The sequence below is a fragment of the Arvicola amphibius genome, chromosome 3 (assembly GCF_903992535.2).
Source record: "Arvicola amphibius chromosome 3, mArvAmp1.2, whole genome shotgun sequence".
NCBI classification, from domain to species: Eukaryota; Metazoa; Chordata; class Mammalia; order Rodentia; family Cricetidae; genus Arvicola; species Arvicola amphibius.
Genome location: NC_052049.1, coordinates 115,901,825 through 115,929,639, shown reverse-complemented (window position 1 = coordinate 115,929,639; position 27,815 = coordinate 115,901,825). Strand labels below are relative to the sequence as shown.

At 42.6% G+C, this 27,815-nt stretch overlaps 1 protein-coding gene across 5 annotated transcripts in view; it reads right to left on the bottom strand.

The window, feature by feature from the left end:
• Positions 1 to 27,815, bottom strand: part of Cadm1 (cell adhesion molecule 1) — a 328,628-nt gene that overhangs the window by 40,568 nt on the left and 260,245 nt on the right. For all 5 annotated transcript variants that reach the window (XM_038321949.1, XM_038321950.1, XM_038321951.1 and 2 more), the window contains exons 2-6: positions 24,245 to 24,391; positions 22,670 to 22,822; positions 15,606 to 15,743; positions 13,603 to 13,761; positions 2,395 to 2,494 (exon numbers count right to left, since the gene is read on the bottom strand). In XM_038321949.1, the coding sequence (XP_038177877.1) occupies positions 2,395 to 2,494; positions 13,603 to 13,761; positions 15,606 to 15,743; positions 22,670 to 22,822; positions 24,245 to 24,391 (697 nt within the window). The remainder of the gene's footprint in view (positions 1 to 2,394; positions 2,495 to 13,602; positions 13,762 to 15,605; positions 15,744 to 22,669; positions 22,823 to 24,244; positions 24,392 to 27,815) is intronic.

Genomic DNA, 27,815 nt, shown 5'->3' with positions numbered 1-27,815 from the left:
ACAGGAAACTCTGGAGAGGAGAGAGCATACACACCAAGTCTTTCACTCACTGGACTTGGAACCTGTGTCTTCAAGGTGCCTCTCTCGTGCTCCTAGGAAACCAAGCGCAGATCTAAGAGTGTATCTGAAGACATGTTCTTTCGTGTGGTGTGTGTGATGCTGGAGCCATTCTCCAGGGCCTGGTGAGTTTTAGGCAAGCACTTACCCTCTGGTCATAACCCAGCTTTTGTTTGAAAGGAAGAATTGCCACTGGTTTGAACACACAAGCAATTGTCTTTCAGTCCCTACCACTTCCTCTAGGAGCAATGACATGGGTAGAGAGACCCAGGCGTAAATGACAAGCGGATGCTCAAGTTAGGCCTGTCAAGTAGCATTCCAGTGTTCAAATGGGATGTGAAGTTGCAATTTTTCTTTAATTACACATGGGTTTGTCATCACAATGCAGTAAATTATTTAAAAGTTAGTGCTGCATATGTCCTCCTGTAGGCAGTAGCAAATGCGGCTGCCTGGCAATCAGACCTCACATCCTGCTGCTTGACAGCTGAAACAATCAGTGGGGGTAAGCACTGAGAATATTCACAACATATAATGGCAAGTTAAATTACCATTTTTATTGTATGCAATTTCTTGAGAAAATAAATAGGTAATATGCAAGGAGGGGATTGCTACGGAGTAATACAGCCACATACCCTTTCCAATTTGAGAGTAACAAATAAATACTCTCCCTGGCAAAAATGTCCTGAAGGAAACATGTAATTTACTGTCCCTGTGGCACATGCAATCGAACATAGTACCTTCTTCAGAAGAAAAAAAATACAGAAATAAAATACAGGTTAGTAATCCAAGCAGTTAAATGTGACCGATGTGGCTGAATACAGGTGCTGTAAACAGGGGCCCAAGAGAAGTGTTTTCCCTTAGTCCACTGGGGTTATTTGGGAGGAAAGGGAGGCTGCTAATTAGGGCATAAATCACTTTATAAAAGGAAAGATCTAAATCTTTTTGAAGGACTTAAAAGAGAAAAAGCCTTCTCTGTCAAAGCTGAGATCAAAAAAATCAGCAGCACAGAAAAGAAGCAAAATAGAAGCAGATCCACCTTCCTCTAAAGGTTACCTTTCTAGCTCTGCCTCCTCAGGCAGGGAAGACTAACTAGCCCATGCCCAGAGGATGGAGGAGAGGGAGAAGGATTAGCCATGGTCAGGCTCCCCTCTAACTATCACAGGGAGCACTCTCTCCAAGGATACGGAGGGAAGCTGTGCTAGGATGCTACGAAGTCTTTATAAGGGAATGGAGCAGATGATGTTTATACAGACTGTGAGGGAAACCGACAACATGCCACAGGGACAGCAGAGGGAGCTCACTGCTGTTTCTCCCATTAGGTACTGCTTTGCGTTTTAGTGCCCGTAATCCCAACCTGACCTGTCCTTTCCATTTTATGATTCAGTGGACTGGGATGGTTGTTTGTTTCATTTTCCTTTAAAAGAGTTAAAAAACATTTTGTTTTACTAGGAAGATAAAAAGCTCCCTTCTTCCCTCTTCTCTAAGTAAACTGTGAGATATTTGCAGTAGAGCAGCCTCGAGGTTTGCTTGCCACGGTAGTGGCGATCCACACCGCTCTTCTGATTCATCTGGATTATTGGGCAGAGATAAACAGAGCATTTCTGTCACACTCCTCAGCAACACAAGAGTCTGTTGGCTGTTCTCTCCTCCTGGGCAGCGACAGTAACATTCTTCTTGAGGGCAGTCCCCGCCAACAAAGCTGCTTCTCAGTCGAGTACAGCACTTGGAAGCATTTTTTTTTTCTACATCTGGCCCTAAGCACTGTACTCCAGAGTTTAGAAAACCATCTACCAGCTGTGGCAAGAACACCCTTATTAGCAGACATTCTATTGCATTGAGGGTTTACTTATATTTTGAATGATTTTTATTTCTGTGTATCCATGTGTGTTTTTGGGCAGGTGCCTATGGAGGCGAGAAGTGGGCTGGATCCCCTGGAGCTGGAGGGATATGCCTGTTGTAAACCACCTGATACGGATGCTGGGAACCAAACTTTGATTTCTACACTAGCAGTGAGGGCTCCTAACTGCTGAGCCATCTTTCCAGCCCCAGTATGTTGAAATTTAATGTAAGATAAAATAGCTGTGAGCAGCCTGTTGACAACAATAAACAGAATTCACCAGAATTTCAGCTTTAGCTGGCACTTTCCTCCCGATCCTGACCATTAAGAACCATAGGTATTTATTCCCCTCTCATTGAATATTCGTCATTTTCGGAAAAATCATCCATCCTTTTTACATCAGGAGACAGGTGACAGGCCAATGAGTTGTGAATGCACATCTTCATGTTGTGACATTTACTGCTCACGACCCTCTGCCAACCTTGGCCTTCAGAACTTACTGGGGCTTCCCGATGGCTTCACATGTTAACTCAAGCGCATCCCCTTCCCGGGTTAGGCCTTGTAGAGGGTAAGTCATCTGGATATGCACTTGCGGCTTATCTGTGTGACAACGACATAAAGTGTGATGTTTAGCAAACGATAGCATCAGGCAGATCAGACCTGCATACTGCCACAAACCCCACACGGCCAGTGCTTACTCTCTCCCCATCCATGTGCCTTCAGCAATATCCTTCTAATTAGTTAGTAATCCTGGCATTTGTTCAAATTAAATTGACTAATAACTCTAAGGAGTGAACCTTGAATAGATAAGAGATTCATAAGCCAACTGTTCCACATCAAACAATTCCTGTGAAATACATTTTGTTACACTGAAGTTTATCTCTAAACTCAGTCAAGCTCAGGGAAACTCATTCGCCTTCATGCTGAGGTGAAGTTGCAGATATTTGTGGTGTTCAGAATTGATACATTTTATCGTATATCACATAATACCATATGACAATGTGTTTTGACACTGCATATTAATAAGTTGTCTCGTCTATGCTCCTGTTATCAAATTGTTTCCTGAATTCCACTCAAATAGCTTTACGAGGAAAAGACCTGGGAGAGACGGGTGGTCCCAAATGAAAGCATCCTGACATAAACATAGAAAAGCAAGAAGACTGAGATTCACCCAGAGCCCACTATCTGAGGAACTATTAGCCTCAATGGAATAAGCAAGGGTTTCAGGGATGACAACTTTGGTACCCACAAATGACATAGGTACTCGAAGGGCACAGAGACAACACAATACCAGATAGCCCTATAGAATGGAGAGTGGGGCAAAGTTCTGATTCCAAAGGCACTCTATAATTAAAGCTGAGTGCAGCTTTCTAATACAACCGTGCATTCAGCAAAGAAACATATGTTATTTTTCTTTCCAACAGTGGCGTAAAGCTGAGATTGCCGGTGAGATGGCATGTGGGTACCAGAAATGAATGATGAGAGTTCAGGGACCAGGGAGGGAAGCAGTAGTTAGAATCAACACGGATAGATGGACAAAGACATTTATAAATAGAACCTGAGTGGAACCAGATATTTTCCTACGCTTAGCATTTAATTCTGTGGCTCTGTAAATGTATATTTTTGAAAATGGACCCAAGAGTAATAAGTGTGAGAGGGCAGGGCATCAGCTGGCTGAAAGGTCAAAACAATTACCATAGTTTCACTTTCCCACACACAATCACATCACCTAAACAACAGCCCCTTGGCCTTTACAAGTAGTGGTGAGCTCATTAGCATGCATCCTCTGGAACAGGAGAGAAGACAGAAATACGGCCAGGCTCTGCCAGCCTCACCCTGCACGCTGCTATGGACGCTGCACAGGGGAGTCATCCCCCAGGACAGCTGCTGTCAGATGCCTTTTTAGCCTGGATCCCATCACATACCTTTTGCTATGTCCTGGAGAACCTAGGACAATAAGGTCCTTTTAAGAGAGCCTCCTTGAGCACCCGCCGGTGTGCACTGCCCACTGGCAATGGGTAGTACTTTCTGAAGAGCAGTGTCACTTGTTAGAGGACACGGAGCTGACAGAAGCTCCAGATGGCCAGTGCAAGTCACACAGTCCCTCCCTTGGACTTACTGGCAAAGCAAAATGCTGAGGATCCTGATAAATGCCATTGGAGCAAAGCAGATAGATATGCATAGAATAAATAGGGTGACCTTGACCTAGTACTGGCTCTGGGGTTGAAGAAGGGATCCTTCAGGATCGTATCTTAGACTAAACACAACCTGGAGGTGTACTCCATGTCTATTATTTTTGGTAATACAAGTTCCTGCCTGACATACAGCTATTTGATGAAAACTGTTTTTTAAAGGGATAAACAAAAGCAAATGGGAGGTTATGACACACAGATAACAAAAGACCTGTTTAAGAGTTCACTGAGAAAGCAAACCACACCCAAGAAATCTTGCTTAGGGTACTTACATAGAGCCTCAGATCAAGGCAGCAGCATAGCATCTGCCTACAGGTTCATCTGTGAGCCACAGGCAGGCTGGGTATTTTCAGGCCCTGCTGATTTCAGCCCAACGGTTAAGCAGAACAGAATGGCTGCTGATCTGCACTTGCTACCTGTGCTTGCCAAGCATGCTTGTTGGTTTGGTCTGCGCTTGCTGGTTTATGCCTGCTGATGTGTGTTTGCTGGCCTGTAGTTGCTGGTCTGTCTTGCTAGTGTATGTGCAGAATTTCTGTTGTTTCTTTCCTCCGTGTAATTTACAAGCAAACAGGAAACATGTATTTTGAGGGCAGTGTGCTCAGGTATTCCCATGTTCAACTTTCATTAATAATAAAGTGTAGTGAAGGCTAACCCACCCTGCCTCTTTGCTATTACTGACTTTGTCTTAAACTTTCCTTTTTTTTTTTTTTTTTTTAAAAACGCATGTTCTCAATGAGCTGTTTATCAGTTGTCAATCACACACATAAATCAGAAAGGGTAAGTGAAGGACTTGCCATGCCTGAAATTTGTATCTATGCCATGAGAACTATACCCTGAACATTGATCACCAATTTTCACAATTTATGGTCCAAGTACCTGGAGAAGAGTCAACTACGTTAGGTGGGGGACACAGCTGCCACAGATACCCTAATGGCTGGCAGAGAAAGCACACATCAATATTGCTTGTATTGTACACTAAAGGGTCCCTTTCCATTGACCAACAGTGTTATCTGACCATGGGTAGCTGAACTATCTTCATACCCTATAAACCAAAACAGAAGGACTGAGCACCAAGATCTGCCTCTGAGGTGATAGGAAACTTAAAGGCAAATTTTATTCTTTCTAAGTCCTAACTGAGGAACTAAAGATACTTCAACAGGTGAGGTGGCAAACATGGGATTCTGGTGATGTCTCAAGAAATTAGGGGCACTAAATTGTCCCCAAAAAGACCCTGGCTACAACAGAGACATGTCAAAATATCAAACTATCCAGATGGCTGATTGAAGAGCCAGAACTTATTTATATTTTAATTGCACCCATAAATCAAACGTTATAACTCACCAAATCTTTTCTGAAACAGAACCAGACTCCCAGATTTATCTTTAATAATGAGGTAAAGCCTTGCACATTTTCTGGGGATCATTTTACGCCTCAGTTGGTGTCGTTAGGCACAAGACTAAAAGCCAGATGACACTTGCTACTCGTGCAATAACTGTCCAGCAACATATTGCTCTGAATGGCTTAATGTCATTATAAAATGGAACTGCTATATAAAAATAAGAAAAATAGTTAGGCCTGCGCACTAAAGGAGCATTACACTCAGAGAGATGGCATCAGCAACAGCCAATCAATTAGGTGGAAAGATCTGAGGTTTTCATAATACTCTGTAATTTTTTTAAGTTCACTAAAATACACTTAGTAAGACCACTAGAGTTGACAAAATTTGTTCATTAATCAAAGTTGCACAGAGGGTTAAATACCAGGAGGCCATAGGGCACATTATAGTAGCAACCAATTAAAAAAATAATTTTAGGAAGACATTCTGATTTGATGAGACATTCCTTAAATGTACTTTCCTCTCTCTATAAAGGGGAAAGTATAAAAGAAAACTCTTAAAGAAGTCTGAATGGCTTGCTGGCAGATTACAATTGATTTCATGCCAGTCTGACCTTGCACTACGTTCTGTGATCTTCTTAGAAGATGAAACTCAAGATTCTGTAACCTGGATGTCAATTTCCTATGCAAATGAAAATGTAGTCTCCTCTGTGAAGCCCAACACTAGCACATCAGGTCTGCGATCCCTTTCGCCCCTACTAGGATGCCGTTTTCCCCATGGAGCAGACAGCAGAAGAGCCGAGGCCAGGGGGAGTGTCCTGATATCTTGGCAGGAGATCTACTATCCTAGGGGTAACTGCTACTTCCTCTCTTTTTCTGAGAAGTTCTAAATCAGGGCATGCCAACATCAAATGTTCTTTGACATGGCTACTACAACCAGGCCCAAGGGCTTTGCAGGAAAATCTCTACCTATAACTACAAGGGCTTGAGTGCAAATCTTCAAGTTCCTTGCTTCATTTTCAACCACTGTTCAGAAACACAATGGGGTGGGATTTGATGCCTTTGGATCAAGGGCTCCCAGCGAGAACCTGGCAGTAGTCATACTGCTGCTACCAGTGTGGCTAGGAGAGGGTCTGGGTCAGGTCCTGTGCACTCAAGCTTGGAGGAGGTAGTGACTGAAGAGTCTGTCAATCATGCAGGATTACTACAGTTTGGGATAGAACAACAATACCAAGATTAACCTGAGATTTGGTTTGTATTAGAAGCTGTTTGAGCTCAAAGCAAAAATCAGCCCCTACATATGGCTGTCGAAACTGCTGGGGGAAGACAGGTTTGTAATGAGAAGAGGGGAATGCAGGGTACACAAGGAGATGGCACCTGGCTGGGGAACAGGTCCACAGAAACTCCCAGAGAAGGGAGAAAGGACAGCTTGGAAACCACTTGCTTCTCTATTGTCCCAAGACATCCGTGACTAATTTTCAGGGCTGGTTGTTTGCTCTCATGGTGAAAAGATCTCCTACAAGTGTGGTATAAATTGCCACATTTAAAATTATACTCCCTACCTGCAATCCCAGCAGCTGGGATGCTGAGGCAGGAGGATTTCCATGAGTTGGAGGTTAGCCTGGGTTACACAGAGTGAGTTCTAGGAAAGTCTGGGTTATTGAGTAAGACATTTGCCTCAAAACAAAAAAGAAAAGAGAGGAGAGATTTAAACAATCAATTACACATCTTAAGGAGAGATGAGCTATCATAGATTAAGAGGAGGATGGAATAACTGTGCTAGGGGCAGGGTGGAACCACTGGACAAAGTCACTTCCTCCTGTAGGATGCACTAGTTTTTTTTTTTTTTTTTAATTTTATTCCATGCCCTTGAAGAACATAGTTCTGTTACAAAGGGGTCCATACTCACAGAGTGCTTGTTTCCCCATAGCTTTGAAGAAATATCTAGGATCAGAAGCAAGTATTACCAAAAAGTGCTACTCTGTGAGAAGAGAGGGGCTTTGTTTTGCTTGGCTTTTAATGTAGAACACATGGGCATTTTGCCTACATGTATGTCTGTACACCATGTATGTGCTTGGTGTCCTAAAAAGGGTGTTGGATCTCCTGGAACTCGAGTTAGCAATGGTTGTGAGCTGCCAGGTGGGTGCTGGGAACCAAATTCAGGTCCTGTGGAGGAGGGGTCAGTGCTTTTAATCCCCGCCCATCTGTGCTGCTGAGAAGACATTTGATAATGCATCTGTAGAAGAGGTGAACACAGCGGGTGGGGGGGGGCATTAGGTCATGGCTTCTGCTCCTAGCTCGGCCACAGACTAAAATAACAGTAGTGCTAGGAATAATAAAGCAGACAGGAGTCCACCTTAGGCCTCAAAATAAGATACATTTGTGGGTTTGTTTATATGCTTGTTCTGAAGGTCAAGCCAGCTCCCCAACTTGGAGGATCAGCTTAGGTATTCCGGCTGATGAAACCACATTTCACTGCACTGTTACCTGACATTCCTGGCATCTTTGGGGACACCATAAGGGGTTTAGTTTGACAATTCTTTTTAAATTTTAGAGGCAAGTGTCACAATCATTTAACCTTCCACAGAATCAGAATTTGACCCTGCGTTAAAACCTTTAAGCAAAGACTATATATGCGGAGAGCTGTGCTGTGTAGGTAGTGGACGACCACTCCAGACTACAGCCATCTTTACCAGCACAGCTCAGTGACAGCACCACTGGAAAGGCTTTGGGGGTGGAACCACAGAAGGCAAAGGCCTTTCCCGCAGGGATCGTTCTTGCCTTACCCAACGTCTTGAATACTGTCACTAGCTTCCTGCCTGCCTTGGTCCTGTGGACTGTACCACTCATTCCACAAGAAACTCCAGGAACTTGGAGCCGTCCCTGCTCTGGACTAAGACAAAGAATTCTAGGTCACAAATTGTCCTTCAGGGTCTCTCTCATAAGGAATAATCACTGAACAAACCTCTCCGGAACCCAGCTCGTTGATACAAACATTGGATCCTGTGGGACACAGCCTAGAGACCAGAGTAATAGATCCAACTGAAACACAGCTGCTTTGACTTTAAGAATACAACCCGGGAGCAGAATTAACCCGGGAGAGTGGGAAGGAGCTGAGTAGCTGCTTTGGGAAGTTTTATCCTCCAGTCCAAATAGGAAAAATTTCCCAATTTCCAGGTTTTTCATCCTCCATCACCACAGGGTGCTATCAATATCACAGAAAACATTCATTTTGTCACAGATAAAGAATGAATTTTGTTCATCCCCTCAAAGCCCAATTTTCTTCCAGTTGAGGGAATGGGGGAAAACACAAAAACCAAACAGCACCCACTCTTCTCTAGACCTTGGATGGATGGGAATATGGATTTATAAAATACCTGCCTACATCCAGTCAATAAAACTCATTTTGAGAATGATGCCCACATACACGATTAACAGTCAGGTGAGAATCTGGGCGGGGAAGGGCTCCAACACCAGCTTCTAGAGGCTTTGTTTCATTTTCTCTTTCTAGACTCAGCTCTTAATTTGTTTCTCTCTTTTTACAAATGGACACATGCACAAAACCTGAACAAAATGAGGACATCTTGCAAAACATTTGAAAGAACAAGACTTCGGTGTGTGTGGGGGAGGGTGGGGGGGATGAAAGCCACGCCGCAGCCATTCCAGCTCACACGTGTGTGTCACAGACATTCCAGCTCACGCTCGTGTGCATCCCGAGCAAGGCTTTCTCCCCTCAAGCACAGCACCCTGCATTCCATACTGAGGGTCGCAGTTTCCTTTTGAATTCCCAGCTTAGGCTGCGATGTGCTGGCACTTGATGCTATTTAGACAGCTTTCTGTTAGCACGCAGACTGTGAACTGGCCTCATTTAAACAGGCTGTTACTCCACAAGAGTGCATTCCCTCGGATCTGAAGTTCTACTAACCGTGCTACAATGGCATCACACTCCGTTCTAATCAACCGTGGTGGAAAGCTGGGCAACACACCTATCTGGAGTTTGCAAGATGTCAGGGGGTGGGGGAAGGTGGATGGAGCACAGACGGACTTTAGGGTCATACAGCTCAGCGGATTTAAAAGGCACAGCTGTTCTCTGCACAACATCTAAGAGAACAGAGCTCTGAATTCTACCATGCTAACATAATTATTTTCTGTTTTAAACATTTAGCTGCATGTTGCTGTACCCTTGCTGGGTCTCGGAATGAAAGCTAGCAAACTAAGAGCCCTACTGTATGTTCTTCATTCCCAGCAACATTCCTATGAGAAAACCTTATTAATGAGCTTGCAAACGAGCACCCAACAGGGAAATGTCACAAACAAGAGCGGCTAATGCCCCAGAAAATCAAATAACTGAACACTTGGCTGATTGTGGTGCCTTTCATATTTATAATAAAAAAGAGGAGGGGGGACTTTAATTCACTGATTCTGGAGGGGTCAACACCTTGCTGAACAAAACAACTCATTTATTTATGTTCAGAAATCTCCAGATGATAAATTACATTGATGTTAATCACTTCAATGCATACTACACAATTAATATCTGTACTCACCAAAATTTAAGGGTTATTAAAAGTATGACAGCATGCACATCTGGCTGATTTTTCACATAATTGGGCACAACAATTTCTCCTGGTACCACAAATAGAGGTACTAACAAACAAACACTACAAAATACTGGTTCAACTAATTAGGACTTGAACCCACTAGACAAAAGGAATGGCAAGCTGTAGCTCAACCTTGCCCATTATGTTTCATGAAGCCACTCCATCTTAAGGGGAGAAGTACTCCACTTCTTTTCTTTTTATTGCCCCTTCCTCTGTCATGCTTCAAGTCAGATAGTCAATGGCATGGAGTGAAGGTTGTCATTTCATTTTCCTGTGAACGTCACTTGTAAAACACAAACTAACTCATATGGACGTCTACCGTTAGTCCCGTATTTCTGCTCATGTCCCCGCTGATATTCATTTATCTTAGATGGAGCAGAGGGGTCATCCCATAAACCTTCATTGTCCAAAACTGGTCAAGATGAAAGCAACTGAGAATCCTTACCACTGTGCAGATCTACTTGCCCCCGGGTCTTAGCTACTCAGAGGAGAAAGTGAGGGCTGTAAAGGGATCAGTATTTCCTAGTAACTAACTGTTGATCCTGATGAGAGTTTGAAGAAACCTTAGCTTACAAAGGACAGGACATTAAAAAGAACAATGGTGCATTTGAAAATTTTACATGAAAACACATAATGAATAAAATATGATTTTTACAGCTATCAATACACAGATCATAGTTGGAGTAAAGCAATAAAGTGGAAAATAGGTCTTATCAGTGGTTGAAGAAATTAGCAAAACTTTAATGGGTAAATGAACTTATATTACAAGCAAAATGTGGTAACTGAATTTATTTTCTTCCCAGGTCTATTGTTATCAAAGGACTTTTTAGGCATTAGCAATGACATCAAGGTGATAACTTCAGGGGTTTGACTCAATTTAAAAACAGGGGGGAGAAGTGTACTGCTATTCCATGAGGGTGTCCACAAGAGTTCAGTGTCTACATAGATTGCTTTTGGAGCAACTGTTCTAAGAATCCTGTCCCCTTGCTCCAGGTCATCAAGATGTCTGCTTGCCTGAGAGAATGGATTGTGCCATGAAGGAATAGAGCTGAGCTACCCACACTGATCAACAGCTAAGACTTAGGGTCTAATGCACTTGAGCCTAAGACTTGGCGACAGGAGACTTTGCTACAGAATAGCTACTGGTGTTTAAGCAGACTCAGGATGGTTGGGAATGATGCAGAGAATCTCAACTGTGTTTGAAGACACTGGAGACTTCCTGGCTGACTTCCTGAGGGTCAGCACAGCTCTGGGAATGAAGTGATGCTCACAGATGGAAGAGCCAGGGCACTTTGTTAAGTTCGGAGAGTCTTACTTGAGATTACAAACTAGACCCGTAATGCCCTTTCAGAATTACATAAAGCTCTGCAATTCTTAACCTTCCTTTTTACAAGAAGTTTCTTCACCTACATATATTGTCTTATAAAATCATCAAGAACACATTTTTTACATAACTTAAGCTGAGGGAAGAGGAGAGTCAACTACAAAAGACTGCTGTGGTAAAAGTCTGAGCTGATCAGTAGCTGCAGACTCATTTTTGGGAGGTGTTACAGTCACTCTCCTGAAGGGAGGAGCCCACAGTACTTTGTTAGATTGGAGCCAAATGGATTCAGATACGGAGCCGTACTCATTTTCTTGGAAGGACAAATCCCTCTTGAATCTACAGAAAATGAAAACAAGGCTAGGAATCATGATCACATTTTCCAGGGGTAGGAGGTGTATGGCTTGAAATAGCCTGCAGTTGGCAGTGAGCGTGATTCTGTAGGTGGGAGGGGCTACCCTCTATTTAAAAGATACTCCAGGAAACTACTTAAAGGGTTTAGGGGTGGAAACTGGGTGGATATCCACTCAGGACTCACGAAGGAGCTAATGTATTATTAAAGCTAATGGGCCCCTACAAGGAACGTTAATGGATATTAAGTTTGCTTAAATGAATTACATATTAACAAAGTCACAAGAAATCTAGTATCTGCCAATTTAGATAATATCTGATCATTTCTGTTTTCCCATTATAGGGACATTACACCACAATAGTTTTAGTGATATGAAAATTATAAGCATGATGCTCATAATGAAGCCATATAATGAAGTAGAGGAAATGAATTAACAAGAAAAACCTGCATTCTCTAATGTAAATTGAGCCATGCTCGCAGGGCAAGACGAGGTTGGATAAGATGGTCTCTTATGAGTTTATAACTTTGCCTACATCTTGACATTTTTTTGTTTTTTGTTTTTTGAGACAGGCTTTCTCAGTAACTATGGAGCCAGTCCTGGAACTCGCTCGGTAGACCAGGCTAGCCTCAAATTCAGACTTTTGCCTGCCTCTGCCTTCCAAGTGCTGGGATTAAAGATGTGCACCACCACCACCCAGCTACTTGGACAATTTAAACAGACAATAAGGAATGTATCAACTAAAAATACAGCTTCCAAAGGCAAATTCAAACCCCCAAAACCTGTGAATATGATCTAATTTGGAAAAAGAATCTCTTCACATTCAATTTCAAATATCTCAAGATGAGACCACTCTGGGATATCTGGGTGGGCCCTACATTCAGTAACAGTGTGCCCCTGTATGACACACAATGACAAGAACACCCCTTGGGTGATGGTTGTAGGCCATGGAGCCCTAAGCCCTTGTGGGGGAACTCGCAGCATACTTGTCCTGGAAGAGGCATGAAGAACCTTCTCTAAGGCCTTTGAAGGGAAGGCGGCCAAACTGAGACCTTGATTTTGATCCACTGGCACCTAAAACTGTGAGTGAATTTCTGTGGTTTTAGGCCCAGTCTGTGGTGCTGTCATTTGTTTCAATGGCCCTAGGACACTAGAACAGAATTCCCAGAGCTGCTAATGTATTTCTTCTATCAGATCTCTATGCCACTACACATGTTCCACTGTATCCTGGGACTTTCTAGGCCAGACTTCAGAAGTCTTGATGAAAAGGGAGAGAAGATAGCAACTTGGTCACAACCTTGGCTGGAACACGGCTTTGGACAGAAAGAAGATCCCCCATCGGAAGCAGAAGTGTTTGGAGGAGAAGATGAGGAAGACCTCTTTGGTCGATAGGGAATGGCTAGGGACAGTCTCACTAACTACAGTGTAGCATTATGCATGAAGCCATCACGACATGGTGCCAAGCCCAAAGAGTTCAACTTTCAATTCTTTGTTCTAACTAAGGATAAGTAGAAGAGAGCTTGCAATTTAGAACAGAATTTTGGTATAAAATGGGAATGAAAATAAACATCCAGCGTCTCTGATGGACTAGAAGGGGAAGGAGGCTCATCTGACTTAGTTGACTTAAAAGTGATGACAGTCAATACTGAAAGAGGCTGATTTTAAGTCACACGCTAAAGCAGATTGACACAATTTTACCTCTACATTTGAGTTGGCTGCAGTATCTTCACAATCTCATTGGCACTTGGTAATAAAATATCATTTCAGCAAAATGATCCTTAGATTATTTTTCTCCCAAGACAACAGAGGGACATCTATATATACTTATAAAATGGATGTATACTTCCAATGAATGACTCCTGAGAAGCTTTTAAGCACTGGCCTGAAAACAAGATGCTTGGCTACTCACACTGCACTTCCAGATACCGCTGGGTCTGCAGGTTTCCAGTGACCGCAGGGTGCTCCACCTGACAGATCACTGGGACCCCATCATCCTCCTTGTGCACTGTCAGCATCAGCTGACTGGTCACAGTGTACATGTCTGACCACTCTTCCACCTCCGATTTGCCTGCAGGAGACAAAATATATCAAGATCTTTTCCCCTCTCTCCAACCCCAAGAGTATTATTTTACCTAAGATGATGGTACTGTTGTATTGCTGGTCACTGTAACCTGTGGCTAGGGACCCCATAAAATGATTATTTTCCTTAGTTTCTTTCTTTTCAGCCTTGTATAACAGAACTTCAGATAGATTCCAAACATAAATAACACACATTACTTTTATTCAAATATATTATGTATACTTCTCTCTTCGAACCTTCTGCCAAGTCAGTTCCAAGTTCAACCACTTTGACATCTGGCTGCTTGAGGTTTTGGGAGGAGGAAGGAAAAAGGCTTTGCACTGCTACAATCATCTGAACTTCAAATATCTACAAGGCTGTTATGCCTCTGAAAAATCCCAGGGCATCATCCAAATCCCCTAAGCAATTCAATCAGCTGCAGAGATATAAACAGCCCCCTTTGCCCATCCCATCATCAACAATTAAGAGGGAAAGTAAGTAAATGGATTTACATAATTGAAATTGTAATTGAAATGTTTAAATTCGAAGACTTCTGGAAGACCACGAAAAATGCAGTGGCAGTGGACTAGAGCAAAGTAAGATATAGGGCTTTGGGCCAGATGGGAGACACATCCAAGAACACCCAGAAAAGGAGGGAGGAGGCTTCCGGAGGGAATGAATAGGCCTAGGCAGTCCCTTCCTGCACCCAGCACTCCCAGGAGCAAGGCACACCATTAACTTTCTTTGAATGTTTTGTACTTATCGGTCCACATTTAATGGCTCAATTCACTTAGACAGAGGGGAAGAGGGGAAATGAGAACCTCTTTCCTTCTAAAACCATACTTAGGAAATAGGAGATTTAAACAGAACAAGCTTTCGGAAACTTGCTGCTCTCTACAGAATTCTGTTTCTGGATATGGCATTCCATATCACCTTCCTAAATGGGCTATTTTCTTCCTCACATCGTTTATTTATTTAATGAGCACACATATAGCACTTATTCTGTCTCAGGCACTTCCTTAATGCTTTGTAAATATTCACTCATTTCATCTTCATAACAATACCCTATGATTATTGTTCCTGTTTTCACAGGAAACTGTGGCACACAGCTAGCATTTCTGTTAAGTAGAGGTGAGCTCCAGAGTTCTTTGCCCAGGCACTACTTTTAGGGCAAGCTAGAGAAGAGAGAGAGAGCCAAATGCTGACAGGTATGATAGACAGGATAAACAACAGAAAATGGTTAAACAGGAGCAGGGCTTTAGGAGCTGCCTGCAGTGTCACCCCAAATCAGAGTCCTTGCAAAAGAATGGGCTGGCAAATCAGGTGACAGAATCACAGGTTCACTAGCAACGTAGACCTTGCAAATTCATAACGAACTTAAGCTCTTGGTCTGTGATGCCACCAATCTTCCGGGCAAGCACACACACACCAACAGCTGAGGCTGTGGTGCATGGCAAAATGACTCGGGATTTTAAATAATGCATGCCATGGAAATGTGTGGCTCTGAACCATTAAGCCAGCATAAAGCAGAAGATAAACGCAGTGACACCTGAGGTACAGACAGGGACAGCCTCGGACTGTAGGATATCCCTAGCACAAGCTCCTCCTGGTCTGAAGAGTTCGAGTTTACGTGTTTGATTCAACACCAACTCTCAAACCACAGAGGGAGGCAATGGACGAAAACAATGAAAGTCGTTCTTTTCTGGCCTCAGATGCTTTTGCTAATTGATTAGAAACCATATCTGAATAAACAATTTTGTTGCAGGGGCCTTTGTCTATCATTTTCACAAAGGTCTGCTTGCTAGAGTCGAGTGCCAGCTAACTGCTTCATGTCTGGGCAGTCTGTATCGTACCTTTGAGCTCCTTGTTCCCTTTGAACCATCTGATGGTGGTGGCTGGCTTACTGGCCATGGCGGTACAGTTGACTTCAATCTCCTCCCCTTCAATTGCAGTGTCTTTCTGGATATCGATCATCAGGTTACGCGGAGGGACTGCAAATCAAACATACATGCTTTATAAACACAGGACCCACTTACGGATAGGTTCACCTACTCACTGGGAAGCGGCATTGCTGTCACCAACAAAGAGGCAGACATTGGACATTGCTGATGGGATCACATCCCAATGGCAAAATAAATAGCCAGAGGAGGGGAAGGAACTAGACAGACAATGTCATGTAAAGTGGATCATGTGTAATCTGTTAATTTAGAATGTTTTTCTAAATGCATCCTATTTAGTAACCAGTGGCCAGTCTCCAATTCCTGAATCATCAATGACCTAAGATTAGCAATCTAGGTATTAGTCATTAGAAAATGGGTAAGGAAATAGATATAAAATCAAGGAGTACACACTACTGAAATTAATGTCCTTACCTGGAAGCCCCTGAAAGCAATAATTCTCCTTGAACTCAACCCTTGAATTTCAATCTTCATAGGAAAGACTTCAAAGTCTACTAACAAAGATAAAAAGCTTGGGGTTCCTTAGAAAAATCACTCACCACAAACACACACACACACACACACACACAGAAAAAGTATGCCTCAGAACCAGTGCCACCGAACCAAAGAGATCTGTATAAGATGCACTCCTGTCTCCCGTTGGGGAGTGCCATTAAAAGAAAGGTTTGGCAATATAGGGAGTGCCAGGCATTTACCATATTCCGAATTCTAATGCTCAGATCTTGGAAACCAAGAGATCCCTAAATGCTTGAAAGACACTCAGATATCGGAATTAAAACCACTTTTCTATAAGCATATTAAATATCTCTGTAATAAAATAGTCAAAACAAAAGCCTTGAGGGCTGACATACTGAATAGCACATCAAGAGTGTGTGCATGACAGTGGTGGCGATGAAGACGGGAGTTATTTTTTTTTTCTAAAATGAAGCGGAGTTGACAGTGCAACTTCATACAATGTGCAGTCCTACCTCAAGACTGAGCCTCCTGAAATAAAAATCAGTAAGAATACAGAACCCAGTAAAGCAACTCTGAGAATAGGAGCCCTGACCACCATGAATAAGCAAAGACAGGGTTGAGACTTATGATTAATAAGTTTCTCAACTCAGAAGAGAAACAAGAAATTAAATATGTATAAACATGCCATCCTGACCATCAAGTTGAATAATACATCTCTGATACCGCTTCAATAAATTATGGGATTAAACCATGTTATTTGGGATTTCCAACTGTTCCAGTCCAAAGTGAAAATTCTGTCCACAGGAAGACTTTCATACTGAATTAGAGCGATTGAAAACTCTTATAGAGAATGATGAAAGAGGAAAACAAAATGATTTGTTGCATATGCTTCTCAGCAAGATGGTGCACTGTGGAGGCAGGGAGGAGGTAACCGCTGGAGCAGAGGTACTGCTCTCTGTTTCCCATGCACCAGGAAACAACACATTTGTTCAATCGGGTGGATTGCTAATGTGGTATGGCCCAAAGGAGTACTTACTCATGGCAAAAAAATTTTAAAAACTAAGCAGAAGGAGAAAGTTTAGCATCCAGTTTAAGGGTGCACATCTGATGGAATTTTTAGAGACACAGAAAAGCAGTGATAAAGAAACAGGATGCTTCGGCTGGCTGTGTCCTCTTCATAGTGTATTTGTGCAAATGATAGTCAGGTGGGTTACGGATTGTCATTTGTATGTCTAGATAGTGCACAGGGAATACACAGACAGTACATATGCAGAATAAGCAAATACTACACTGCACTCTGGGAGCAGGATAGTGGGAACACTGAAGGGGAAATGCCACTGCTGAACCAAACGTCTGTAGAAACAACTGTCTAAACCTGAAGGAACCAATATCTTGGTAAATGACAGCACCAGAGAAACAGAAAGGAAATGACTAAGAGGTGAAAGGCTACAGGCGGGTTTTTACAAACAAATCGAGGCAGAGAAGAGAAAAGGCAGTCTCTTGAGACTTGGGTGGAAATGAAAACAGTACAGAAAGTAGATCTTGAAGTTGATACACTGGACAGTTCCTGGTGAGGACTGTATTTATTAATATCGTTGTCCGAGTATGACACTAAGGACACACGAGAGGGCAAATGGCTAAAACCATGCTGGAGTCCCCTCTGAATGCAGTGTTTCTCCCACTTCATGACTATGGGAGAAACACCTTAATGGGCACTCAGAATCAAGGGCTTTCCTTAATGGGAACAGATCCAGGGGCTGCTGTGGATCCACACGGATGACTGAGTCTCGGTGGAGCGTGGGGTCCATGCAGTCTGCCAGTCATGCTCTGTGTTCTGGACAGTTTGCCTTTGCTCTCTCATGTTTTACAGTGGATCTGAAGAAACACAAAGACTCCTCACCCCAGGCCTCTTATAACCTCCACCAACTGCTCATTTCTTTCCGAGTTGCTTTTCTTTGTGTTGGCCAAACACCCAAACAAAACAAAGACAAGCAGGATTACTTCTTTTAGTGCACAGTTTCAAAGGCTTCAGTTCTTGGTCATTGGAATCTGTGTTTCTGGGCCCACATCTGGGCAGAACAATACAGTGGTGGAGCTGTGCAGAGGATGTCATGCCAGACAGGAAGCAAGTAGACGGGACCTAGAAGGGGCCAGGGCAAGAAGATGTTGCTCCAAGGACATGCTTCCCATGGCATGTTTCTTTCAGTGAGTCTCTAACTCCCACGATTTACCACTCTCACAAATGCTATCATGTTACAAATCAATCCAAGGATAAATTCATTGATTAAGTCAGAGACCTCAAGACCTGATCACTTCACCAAAGCATGCCAGTTGTTGAAAAATCCAGAATACACCAAGCCATAACAGACAATTTACATTCGAATGTAAGACTCTCCAATGGTATCTCTTGGTGAAAAGCCTTTACTACCTCCATTTGGCCCTAAAGATGGTGTCTGTTCCTCCCACATCAATTAATCCCACATTAATTCAGAACAAGGAAATAAAAAAAGAGACAGGTGTACACAAGACAGGAAAATCCATGAACAGCACCTTTTGACTTTGGGGGCTGAGAGCTTGACAGCAGGTAAGGTTTTATCTGACTTTCCCCCATTGGTCTTAGCTGTGTTCCTTTGACCTCTATTGTCACAGATACACTATGTTCCTAAGACCTTCAGAGTAACCTCAGTCTATTCTGGTTCCCAGGATCACCTTCCTATACAGTTGGCATCTTCTTTACCTTAAGCCAAGTGAAACGTGTAGGAAACTCCAAAAGCTGGAAAATATGCCCCCATGAAAAACAATAAACTTAACATATTGTTGAGGTCATCATTTTGAGAAATAGCTCAATGATTTTTCCCAAGCTCATAAACAGTTTTCTCAAGGTTGGGATCAGTATTGCTCCTGTTTGCTGAGAGTAGAAGGAAGAGACAAGTGGGGTGGGAGCCGTCTGGTTACAAGTATTAGGTTTGATGATGAGTTACATTTCTGATGTTGTAGAGGCTTTTCTCTTGGGCTCTTACCCCATGCAGAAACCCTTATTCAGTCTGAATTAGAAACACTCTTGGGGTCGACATTTCTTGGACTCTGAACGAGCAGTGAAGACTTGGACAATACAAGCGAGGAGAAATTTGCCTTTCTAAGAACAGAAGCTTGGAGAAGAAAAAATTCTTTTGGCCTATTAATCCTATCTTTTTTTTTTTCCCCTTTAACTGCTAGCCAGAGAACACACTTAAATACGATCCACTAAGCAGACAAAGCTAGTAAGAGCTGCCTGCAGCCATTAATGGAAACAACCACAGATCTGTCTGGCAAGGAGCATGCAGAAAAAAAAAAACCTGAATGAAAAATCACACATAGGGAAGCACTAGAAAACAGCCTGGAATGTCAAGGTTCTTCTTAGCTAACCTCAAACCTATAAGGGTGCTAATTATAAACATTACGCCTACAACATTAAAAAAATCAGCAATATCAAGATGAGTCACATTAATTACCACAAAAGAGGAGTCTTAAAGCCGATCAGTACGTGAGATCTCACTCTAAGACCCTTTAAAATAATTAGGTTCTCCCGTTCCTGGAGTCTTAAGAGTGAGCACTAATCTTAGGAGGACAGGACTGTAATAATATTAGCTACTATTATCAGCAACTGCATTCATCACAGCACAGCGTCTTCTCTCTCTTGTTCATCTCCTCTTATGAACAGAATATTAAGAGTACCACATTGTGTGCTTGGATAAGGACATGAACTCGTCACAAGTGGAAGGACTGAATGGCCCACATGGTACCTGAATACACAGAAACTATCGCAGGAGAGTTTTTGGGTTTTGCACAGCGAAATCTAAACATAATGTAACTACAGAACAGCATAGAAGCCATTCACAAACAGTCATCTCTGTATCTTATAATTATGCTAAAGTTTTTGCTGAATGCATTAAATAACTAATAGTCATATGCACTAAAACGAGCATCTTCAACCTATCGAGGAGTTTGACAGCTGTGTAAGTACATAGGGAATCCTTTTTAGAGCGCCATGGATAGCAACGGAGGTGCTAATATATCAGTCTCCATTCATTATAATATCTAAAACTCTAAACCTTAGGAGGAAGGTTTGAATGTGTATCAGTGGAAATTGTCAGATTTTGGAATATGAAAGACTCTCACACTGATGACAACAATTTTACTCTGTCAAGGAATCGTAGAATAACTTCAATGGAAAGAATATTAAATGAATGCATAATATCTGCAAAAAGAACATTGACTAGTATTACTTTCAAGTACACTTAAGTTAATGCCTCTATAAAATACAAGCAGGAACCTATTACTTCTAGAATAATGAGACCTCCAAATGGATTGCAGCCATGATGCCTCTCAGGAGTCTATATGTTGGCAGTTGATCCAAGCAAAGGGTACACGCACAGTTGAACTAGCCTAAGATAGTGACTTAGAATAAATGCCCCAGACACCAATAACTGACAGGAAGCAGTGTTTTACAATGGTCCAAAGGATGTGCTCCTGGAAACAAAACGTGAAGCTCCGGAACGTCCTGAAACACAGCACTTGGGCTTTAACTGAAAATGACCTGTGCTACCAGGCACAGCACTTGTCAGTCAGATTAGTAAGGTCTGTTTTCAGTTCCTAGGGTTTTAATGCTGTGTGTGTGCTCGCATGCATACATGCATGCACATGTACCCACATGCGCGTGTTCCTGTCTTTGTGTACAACACATGTACGTGGAGACTAGCCCTCAGACATTGTTCCTCAGGCACCATCTACCTTGTTTTTTCAGACAAGTCTCTCAGTGGGATTCTCAAAGTAGATTAGACTGGCTGGCCAGCACCAGGGATTCATCTGCTTGCCTTGCTAATGTGTGAACTACAAGTGCATGGTATCATGTCTACATTCTGGGTATTGAACTCAGGTCCTTTCACCCCAGGTCCTCGGATTATTAATTCTTATTGTGTGCTTTGTAACCGTGGCAGAATGGCTTATCTCTGTTAATATTATTTTTTTTCTGTGAAATTAAAATATCAAAACCTAAATGTCTGTGTAGTAAAAAAAAAAAATTTAGAAAATACAAAATGTCCTGGGTATACTCTGTTTCTTTGCCATCACTCCTGTGGAGATGCTGCAAGTGATGGAGGCTCAGGTGTAGATGGTCAAGTCACACATGTATTCACATATTTGTATTCACACACGAGTAGACAAGCAGAAACGGGAAACTTTAAATGCTTTCCGGAGAATCTGCTTCATCTGCACCATACCAAAACACCCACTCCAGCAGAAACTTTCCATGCAGACCCTGCACAGATCAGATCTGGAAGTGACAGACACACACCTGCATGCTATAGGTCCTCGCACATAGTCCACACTAGAAACTGTGTGGCCAGACGTTAAAAGCACAATCAGTCATGTCAAAAATACACGCAGGCTCTGGGCACATAGTCGGCTTAATGAATTAAAAATATTTTCCCTTTTACAGCTGTGTTTAAATAAAGCAATGAGGAAGCAGCTCAATATGTACGTTCATAAATACATATATGTGCACACACCCAGTGAAAATGTCCTTCATATTTATCTTTCCTCTTTAATCTTCATATCATTACACCAAAAAGCTGCAGCCTGCTGCCTCAAATAGACTTTGATTCATCATCTTCCTGAAGGTGTAAATCAGAGATCCTGCCTCACTCTACAGTATTATGTCCTTGAAAATTCAGTTCCAAAACCCTGGATCAGCTCCTGTAATGCACCAGAGTGTGTGTCTATATAAACTGCAGTGAACTCAGACCCGTCAGCAGAGAGATACCTGCTGACTATAACACAACATAACACCATCAACCTGGCCACTGGGATCACAGTGAAAATCACAAGCACAGGAGGTGACCTCACAGCCTGCCAACAGCTCTCTGCTGTTTCCAGGTAAGCCACTCTCAACTGCCTATGTCTGATGGCTGCACCTGGTAGCAAGGAATGTGTTCATGGGGAAGATTTTCCATTCCGTAGCATGAGCTGGGCTATGAGTAATAAATAGGGCAGTATATAAATAAAGCCAAAGAGGAAGGGTAAAGCACATTTGAATAAGAATGTCAGTCAGAAGGAAAATCATCACAAGATATCTGAGCTTTGCCATGAGTACACTCCATAGCTACAGCCATGGGAGCCCATCTTCCCCTCTCTTGCACAGAAGAAGGGAAATCTTGGGACAATTTGAAGTAATGCCATTTCATGCGGTGAGTGACTCATTTAAGGGCTTTAACTGCTCTTGATCTTCAATGCTGAAGCTTGAGGGTTGACATCCAAGAACATGTGGAATCTATAAAGAAGGCCAATGACTATTCCTTAGAGGATGGTAGAATAGGCTATTTTTAAAATTCAGCAAGGTGGGTGGTGATTCTCCCTAAAACAAGTAGGAACAGTGAGACCTACTCTTAACCCTATCCTTGTACTGGAAGTCACTTGGTACCCTGAGTCATCCCACTGGCTCCCTGGGACTAAGAAGTATTTCTTACCCAACACTGTGATGGTGGTGTAACTCTCCTGCGGGGGGTCGGTGTAGAGTTGGCAGAAGTATCTCCCTTCATCCGAAATTGAGACGTTTGTCAGTGACACTTTGAGTTCACTGCTGGAAAAATTCAGCAGCTGAAACCTGCTGTCCTTCAAAGCTGTGGAACAAAACACAGTCGGTAATTGCACAAAAGAAGACGGACAATCTATTTCCCTAACTAGGCAAGAGGAAAAGTCAGATGGAGAAAAACAGCCGCTGAATGGAAATAATGTAAATCTTTCTGTGTGTATTTGGTGCTATTTTAGGTTTCTGCAGTAGCTACATGCAGACAAATAACCCTAGTGACCTATCCTAAAGAAACTTATGCAGGGGCAGGCTTTGAGTACACTGTACAACATGCCAGGCTCTCTCAGGTAGGTACTAGAGGGTCAGAAATAAAAGTACGTTTAGAAAGCAAACACAAAGCCAAAAAACAAACGAAAAACCCAGTGGGTCCAAATTATTAAAGAAAACAGAACAAAAAGTAATTTTAAAGCAAAATATAAAAATACCAATTTTTAACATGTTATAGCAGACTATTTAACTTAGATATGAATTGAGGTAGGGCAGCCTGATCCAGAGCCTTTAGAGGCCTTAGTCAGTTACAGATTTTTAGGTAAGTCCACCTAACAGTGGGAAACTGTTCAGATCCCAAACAGGAAATTGGAAACACCAAAAAAGCACCATATGTAGGCTCCTTTTTTAATGCAAAAGATCTTTTTCAATGTCTTATGAATTTTCTCAAAGGTTATTAGTGCCACACGCATGTGAAATTCAGAGTACCACTTGTGGAGTTGGCTTCTCCTTCCACCATGAGGATTTTGGGAATGGAACTAAGGTGGTCAGGCTTGGTACAAGTACCTTTAGCTTCTGAGCCATGCTATGCACTGGCTCTTCTTTAGTCCCTTTAAATGTTCCTTGTTTATCAACTTTTTCCCACAGAACGACCCAAAATACTGGGAGTGAACAGGAGTCAAGCAGTGGAAAACAGGCTTGGTAGATATTGCTTCACAGTTAGGTGTCCTACGAAGCCACAGCAACCTTATGAGCCACTGGTGTCATAACCAATTCCATTTCAAAGGCTGGCCTTTGTTAAACTGCATTTGAATGGATCTCAGCCTATGGCTATCTCTGTACAGCAGATACTATGGTGAAAGATCTGGTCCTGCCATTACAGATATAGATTGCCTTGGAAATGCTAATCTTTAAACCAAACAGATTCCCTATCAGAATGCTATATTTTCCTTGCCTTGCCCTATTTGAGTTGTTTGTGTCAGCTAAGTATTTGGGACTCGATTGCAATTCACCTTGAATTACTACAATCAATTCCTATTGCAAAGTAAGACTTTTAAAGGGGACCATTCAAGGTTTCTATTAAGTAGAAAGATTATGATTGCCTGTCTCTTTCTTCTCTCTAAAGAATTGACTAAACTTTAAGCATCTAACATTAAATTAGAAAAAGGTGGCCTTGGCAATCTCTTTATCAAGACGACACAGAGGTAAAAAAGTTGGCATCTACTACTGTGGGGTGGAAACTTACGCCTGAAGTCCTTGAAGTAAATGGTCTGCCTATTGGGATTCAGCAGCTGAATCACAGAGTCGTCACTCTTATTGACTTGGCAGCTGATGGTCGCGACTTCTCCCTCCACCACTGTCACGTCTTTAGTAAACAGATTCTGTCCATCACCTTCAAAAAAAGGGAGAACAAGGTCAGATGGAACCCCCATCACTTGACATTTAGTCAGTGAGACCAACTAAAGAGAAAGAAATGAGAAACGCACTACAGAAGTAATGTCTGATATGGCCCTAAATACTTTTCTTCCTAGTTCACACAGTGAGTCATCAAACTAAGGCAGAGCTTGGTTAGGAAACAACTAAGCTTGGAATCGATATGGCTCAAAGTAAGGAGTACCGAGGTCCCAACTTCCATGTTTTGAACTGTCAAGCAGTGTGCTGAGATGGGAGCAGAGAGACCAGTGTGGTGATTGTGTGAACGTCGAAGATCTCCCACCTAGAAGAGGGAAGGTGTGGCCAAGCTTAGACCACATGCCCTGAGCCAAGCCAAATTCAAGGGTCACTTAACTGAAGCAGGAAGGTTCAAAACATGACCCTGTCTAGTTAGCAGATGCTGACATTTGTAACAGACAGGCAGTTCATTTTGTCACGTGTGGGTGTGAGGACCAGACTGGCTCTTTGGGACCTCAATCAACCCAGAAGGTCTCCAGTGGAGAGTCTGACTCAGCTCTCAGAAACACACCTTTATAACTCACCCAAAGTCTCAGGCAGCTCTGAGCTCACCACCCTCCCTGCAGATAACCCCTTCAGCCACTAAAAATTTTCAGAACATGTCAAAATGTGAGAGTTCTCAGATCCACTGATACAAGGCTTAGCTTTAGAGCTGCACTAGTTTGCAGCAACAAGATTTGTTCCAGGAGCCAGAGCATCTCCCAAATGTGTGAAAAGACCCACAGCACAAGGTGGAAGTTCAATTTAGAAGCAGAAGATAAGGAACTGTGAAGTGTTCGATTCTGTGGTTGCCATAACAGGAGGCAGGGAAGTCTGGGACGCTGTCCCAGCCTTTAGGGAGCTGAGATGTATACAAGACACACCTATGTCAATTTCCCAAACAAAAAATGTGTTTACAGGCGGCAGATGTAACAGTCAGTCCAGAAGGGCAAAGACAGACTGTTCTTACATCAGGAAATTTATCTACCATACCCGAGCCAGTTTCCCATCTACAAAATGGGGACAGTAATTAAAAGCTATCCCAAAGAGTTGTTATAAACACAAAGCACTTCGCACCACGTCTGGCTTCTCAAACTAAACAGATAGTAGCTGCTACTCCTATCGTCACTGTTACTATCTCCATCACATCATCATTATGGTCATCATCATACCACCACAGTCACCACCATCATCACCACCACCACCATCACCACCACCATCATCACCATCACCACCACCATCATCACCACCACCATCATCACCATCATCACCACCATCACCATCATCACCACCACCATCATCACCATCACCACCATCATCACCACAGTCACCACCATCACCACCACTACCATCATCACCACCACCATCATCACCATCACCACCACCATCATCACCACCACCATCATCGCCCTCATCATTCTCTAGACCACAAATCCCCACACTTAGTAAGCCATTATCATGTGTGGGAGCAGCAAATACAGTAAGAATACCAGCTCAGGGTTCCTGCTCTGCAGGGACTCTCTGTGTAGCCGGCCATGTATCGGCTTAGGGTGTCTTCTTCAGTCCTTGAAGAAATGTTGTCACATCAAGAAGCAAAGGTCAAAGATAAATGCTCTTTTAAAGAATACAAAGCTGGAGGCAGCATACATAGAGGTACAATTAGAATAAGTGGAGGATTTCCACCTGCTATCACACTTCTTCTGAAGGATCCTTTCTTGGCAGGACACAGTGGGAAAGTGTGATGGGGTGTCTAAGATGCCTTAAAGCCAAATCAGCCTAGAAATAGACTGGCCCCTGGTAGAGGATTAGAAGAGAGGAGGGGAAACTAGAAGAATAAGTGGGAAAATTATTAGAGCTACAGATAAACAAAATGTCTGATGCTTGTAGAGCAAACTCAAATGAAACTTGACCTTGCGCTCCATGACCCTGGAAACTAAGCCTGCTGTGAGGACACAGGCCTGTGTGGCTGGATGGAGTGAGACTGAACTGGAGGAAGCTTGGAGGGTTATTCCCAGATATGAGCCAAGACTGTGGTGACGGGAATTCCTGCCAACCAGGCCAGCTTTTCAAGGTGGACGTGCTGGCCCTGGGTAAGTGTGAACAGGACACTATATGTTTGCATGGATAACTTAGTCAGGCATGGAAATTAAGGAAAAATGACACCGAGTAATGAGAGGGTAAAACGATGCTAAAGACAGGGGATTGTCTTTAGGGGGTGGACTACTAAACAGGATCTTCTTGGGACAGGTAGGGATTTCTTCTACATGTGCAGAGGCTGCCTGCTGAGGGGCACCAGTTCCTTTGGATATTAACTAAAGCTCCTGAGACTTAAAGCTGCCTCTAATTCCGCCCTGTTCTAATAAGACGGTTCCTGTGGAATAATGATTGGCTTTAATTTTAGTTCTTCATGGAAGTTCCCCGGCACTGCAGTATATTGTGAGAGGAGGCTACTTTAACTCTAGTAGCCTTTGTGTTGCCGGTTGGGAGCCAAGATGAGTGAAGCATGGTTTTGGATTTTTAAGAACAAAGGTAGTGACAAAATCAAAGATGTTTTGTTTTTGTTTCTGTTTCCTTTTTATAACACAATCTATACATTCCTACTTACTACTTAAAATGGGGTACTATATGACCGGTCCATTTGTCAAGTCACTCAGGTAAACTTCTTGCCTTAGCTGTGCTGCTCTGCAAACCCATGGTGATGCTGTCAACATCATGGAGTTATTATTTTTTAATTATTAAGGCCAACATCCAGTGTCTAAGAAAAAAAATGTCAACTTCTAATATGGTTGTAGTACCAATACAGGAAATTATGTGATAATGAAATATTTGGCTGAAAGACATCATAGTGCTTTGGCTGATGGTGGTGACCCAAGAATGTCCTTTTTTTAAAAAAAAAAATCACCAATAAATTATACAGGTCAGCTGGATGGCAGTCATATTAAACAGAGCCCCATACTTTGAGGCACCATAGATGGCTGCAATGGGATAATAATGACCTATTTATTTGAGGCAAAGGACTTGAGTGACAGCAAGGAAAATACAGTATGTGTGTCAGTACACTCTACTGCCTGAAGCCTTTATGTAAAAATGATTGCTGCTCACATCCTCCAATATGTCTTCCAACAGGAAGAGTACACACTGTGACTTGATAAATTTCCCTCTTGAAATGAATGTTGAGACAATTAGGTTGTCACAAAATGCAATCTCATGTGTAACAGGAGAGGAACACGAAACTTTGGTATCTTCCTTAAAGAATGCATTTTAAAACCCTTCAGAGTTTTCTAAAACTCAATTAGCTGACATACTGTCAAGGCAGGAACAGTATGTGTTCTGGGGGAAAAGAAATCAAACAGGTACAAATATCTAGCCATTAAATGAAGCTGTTA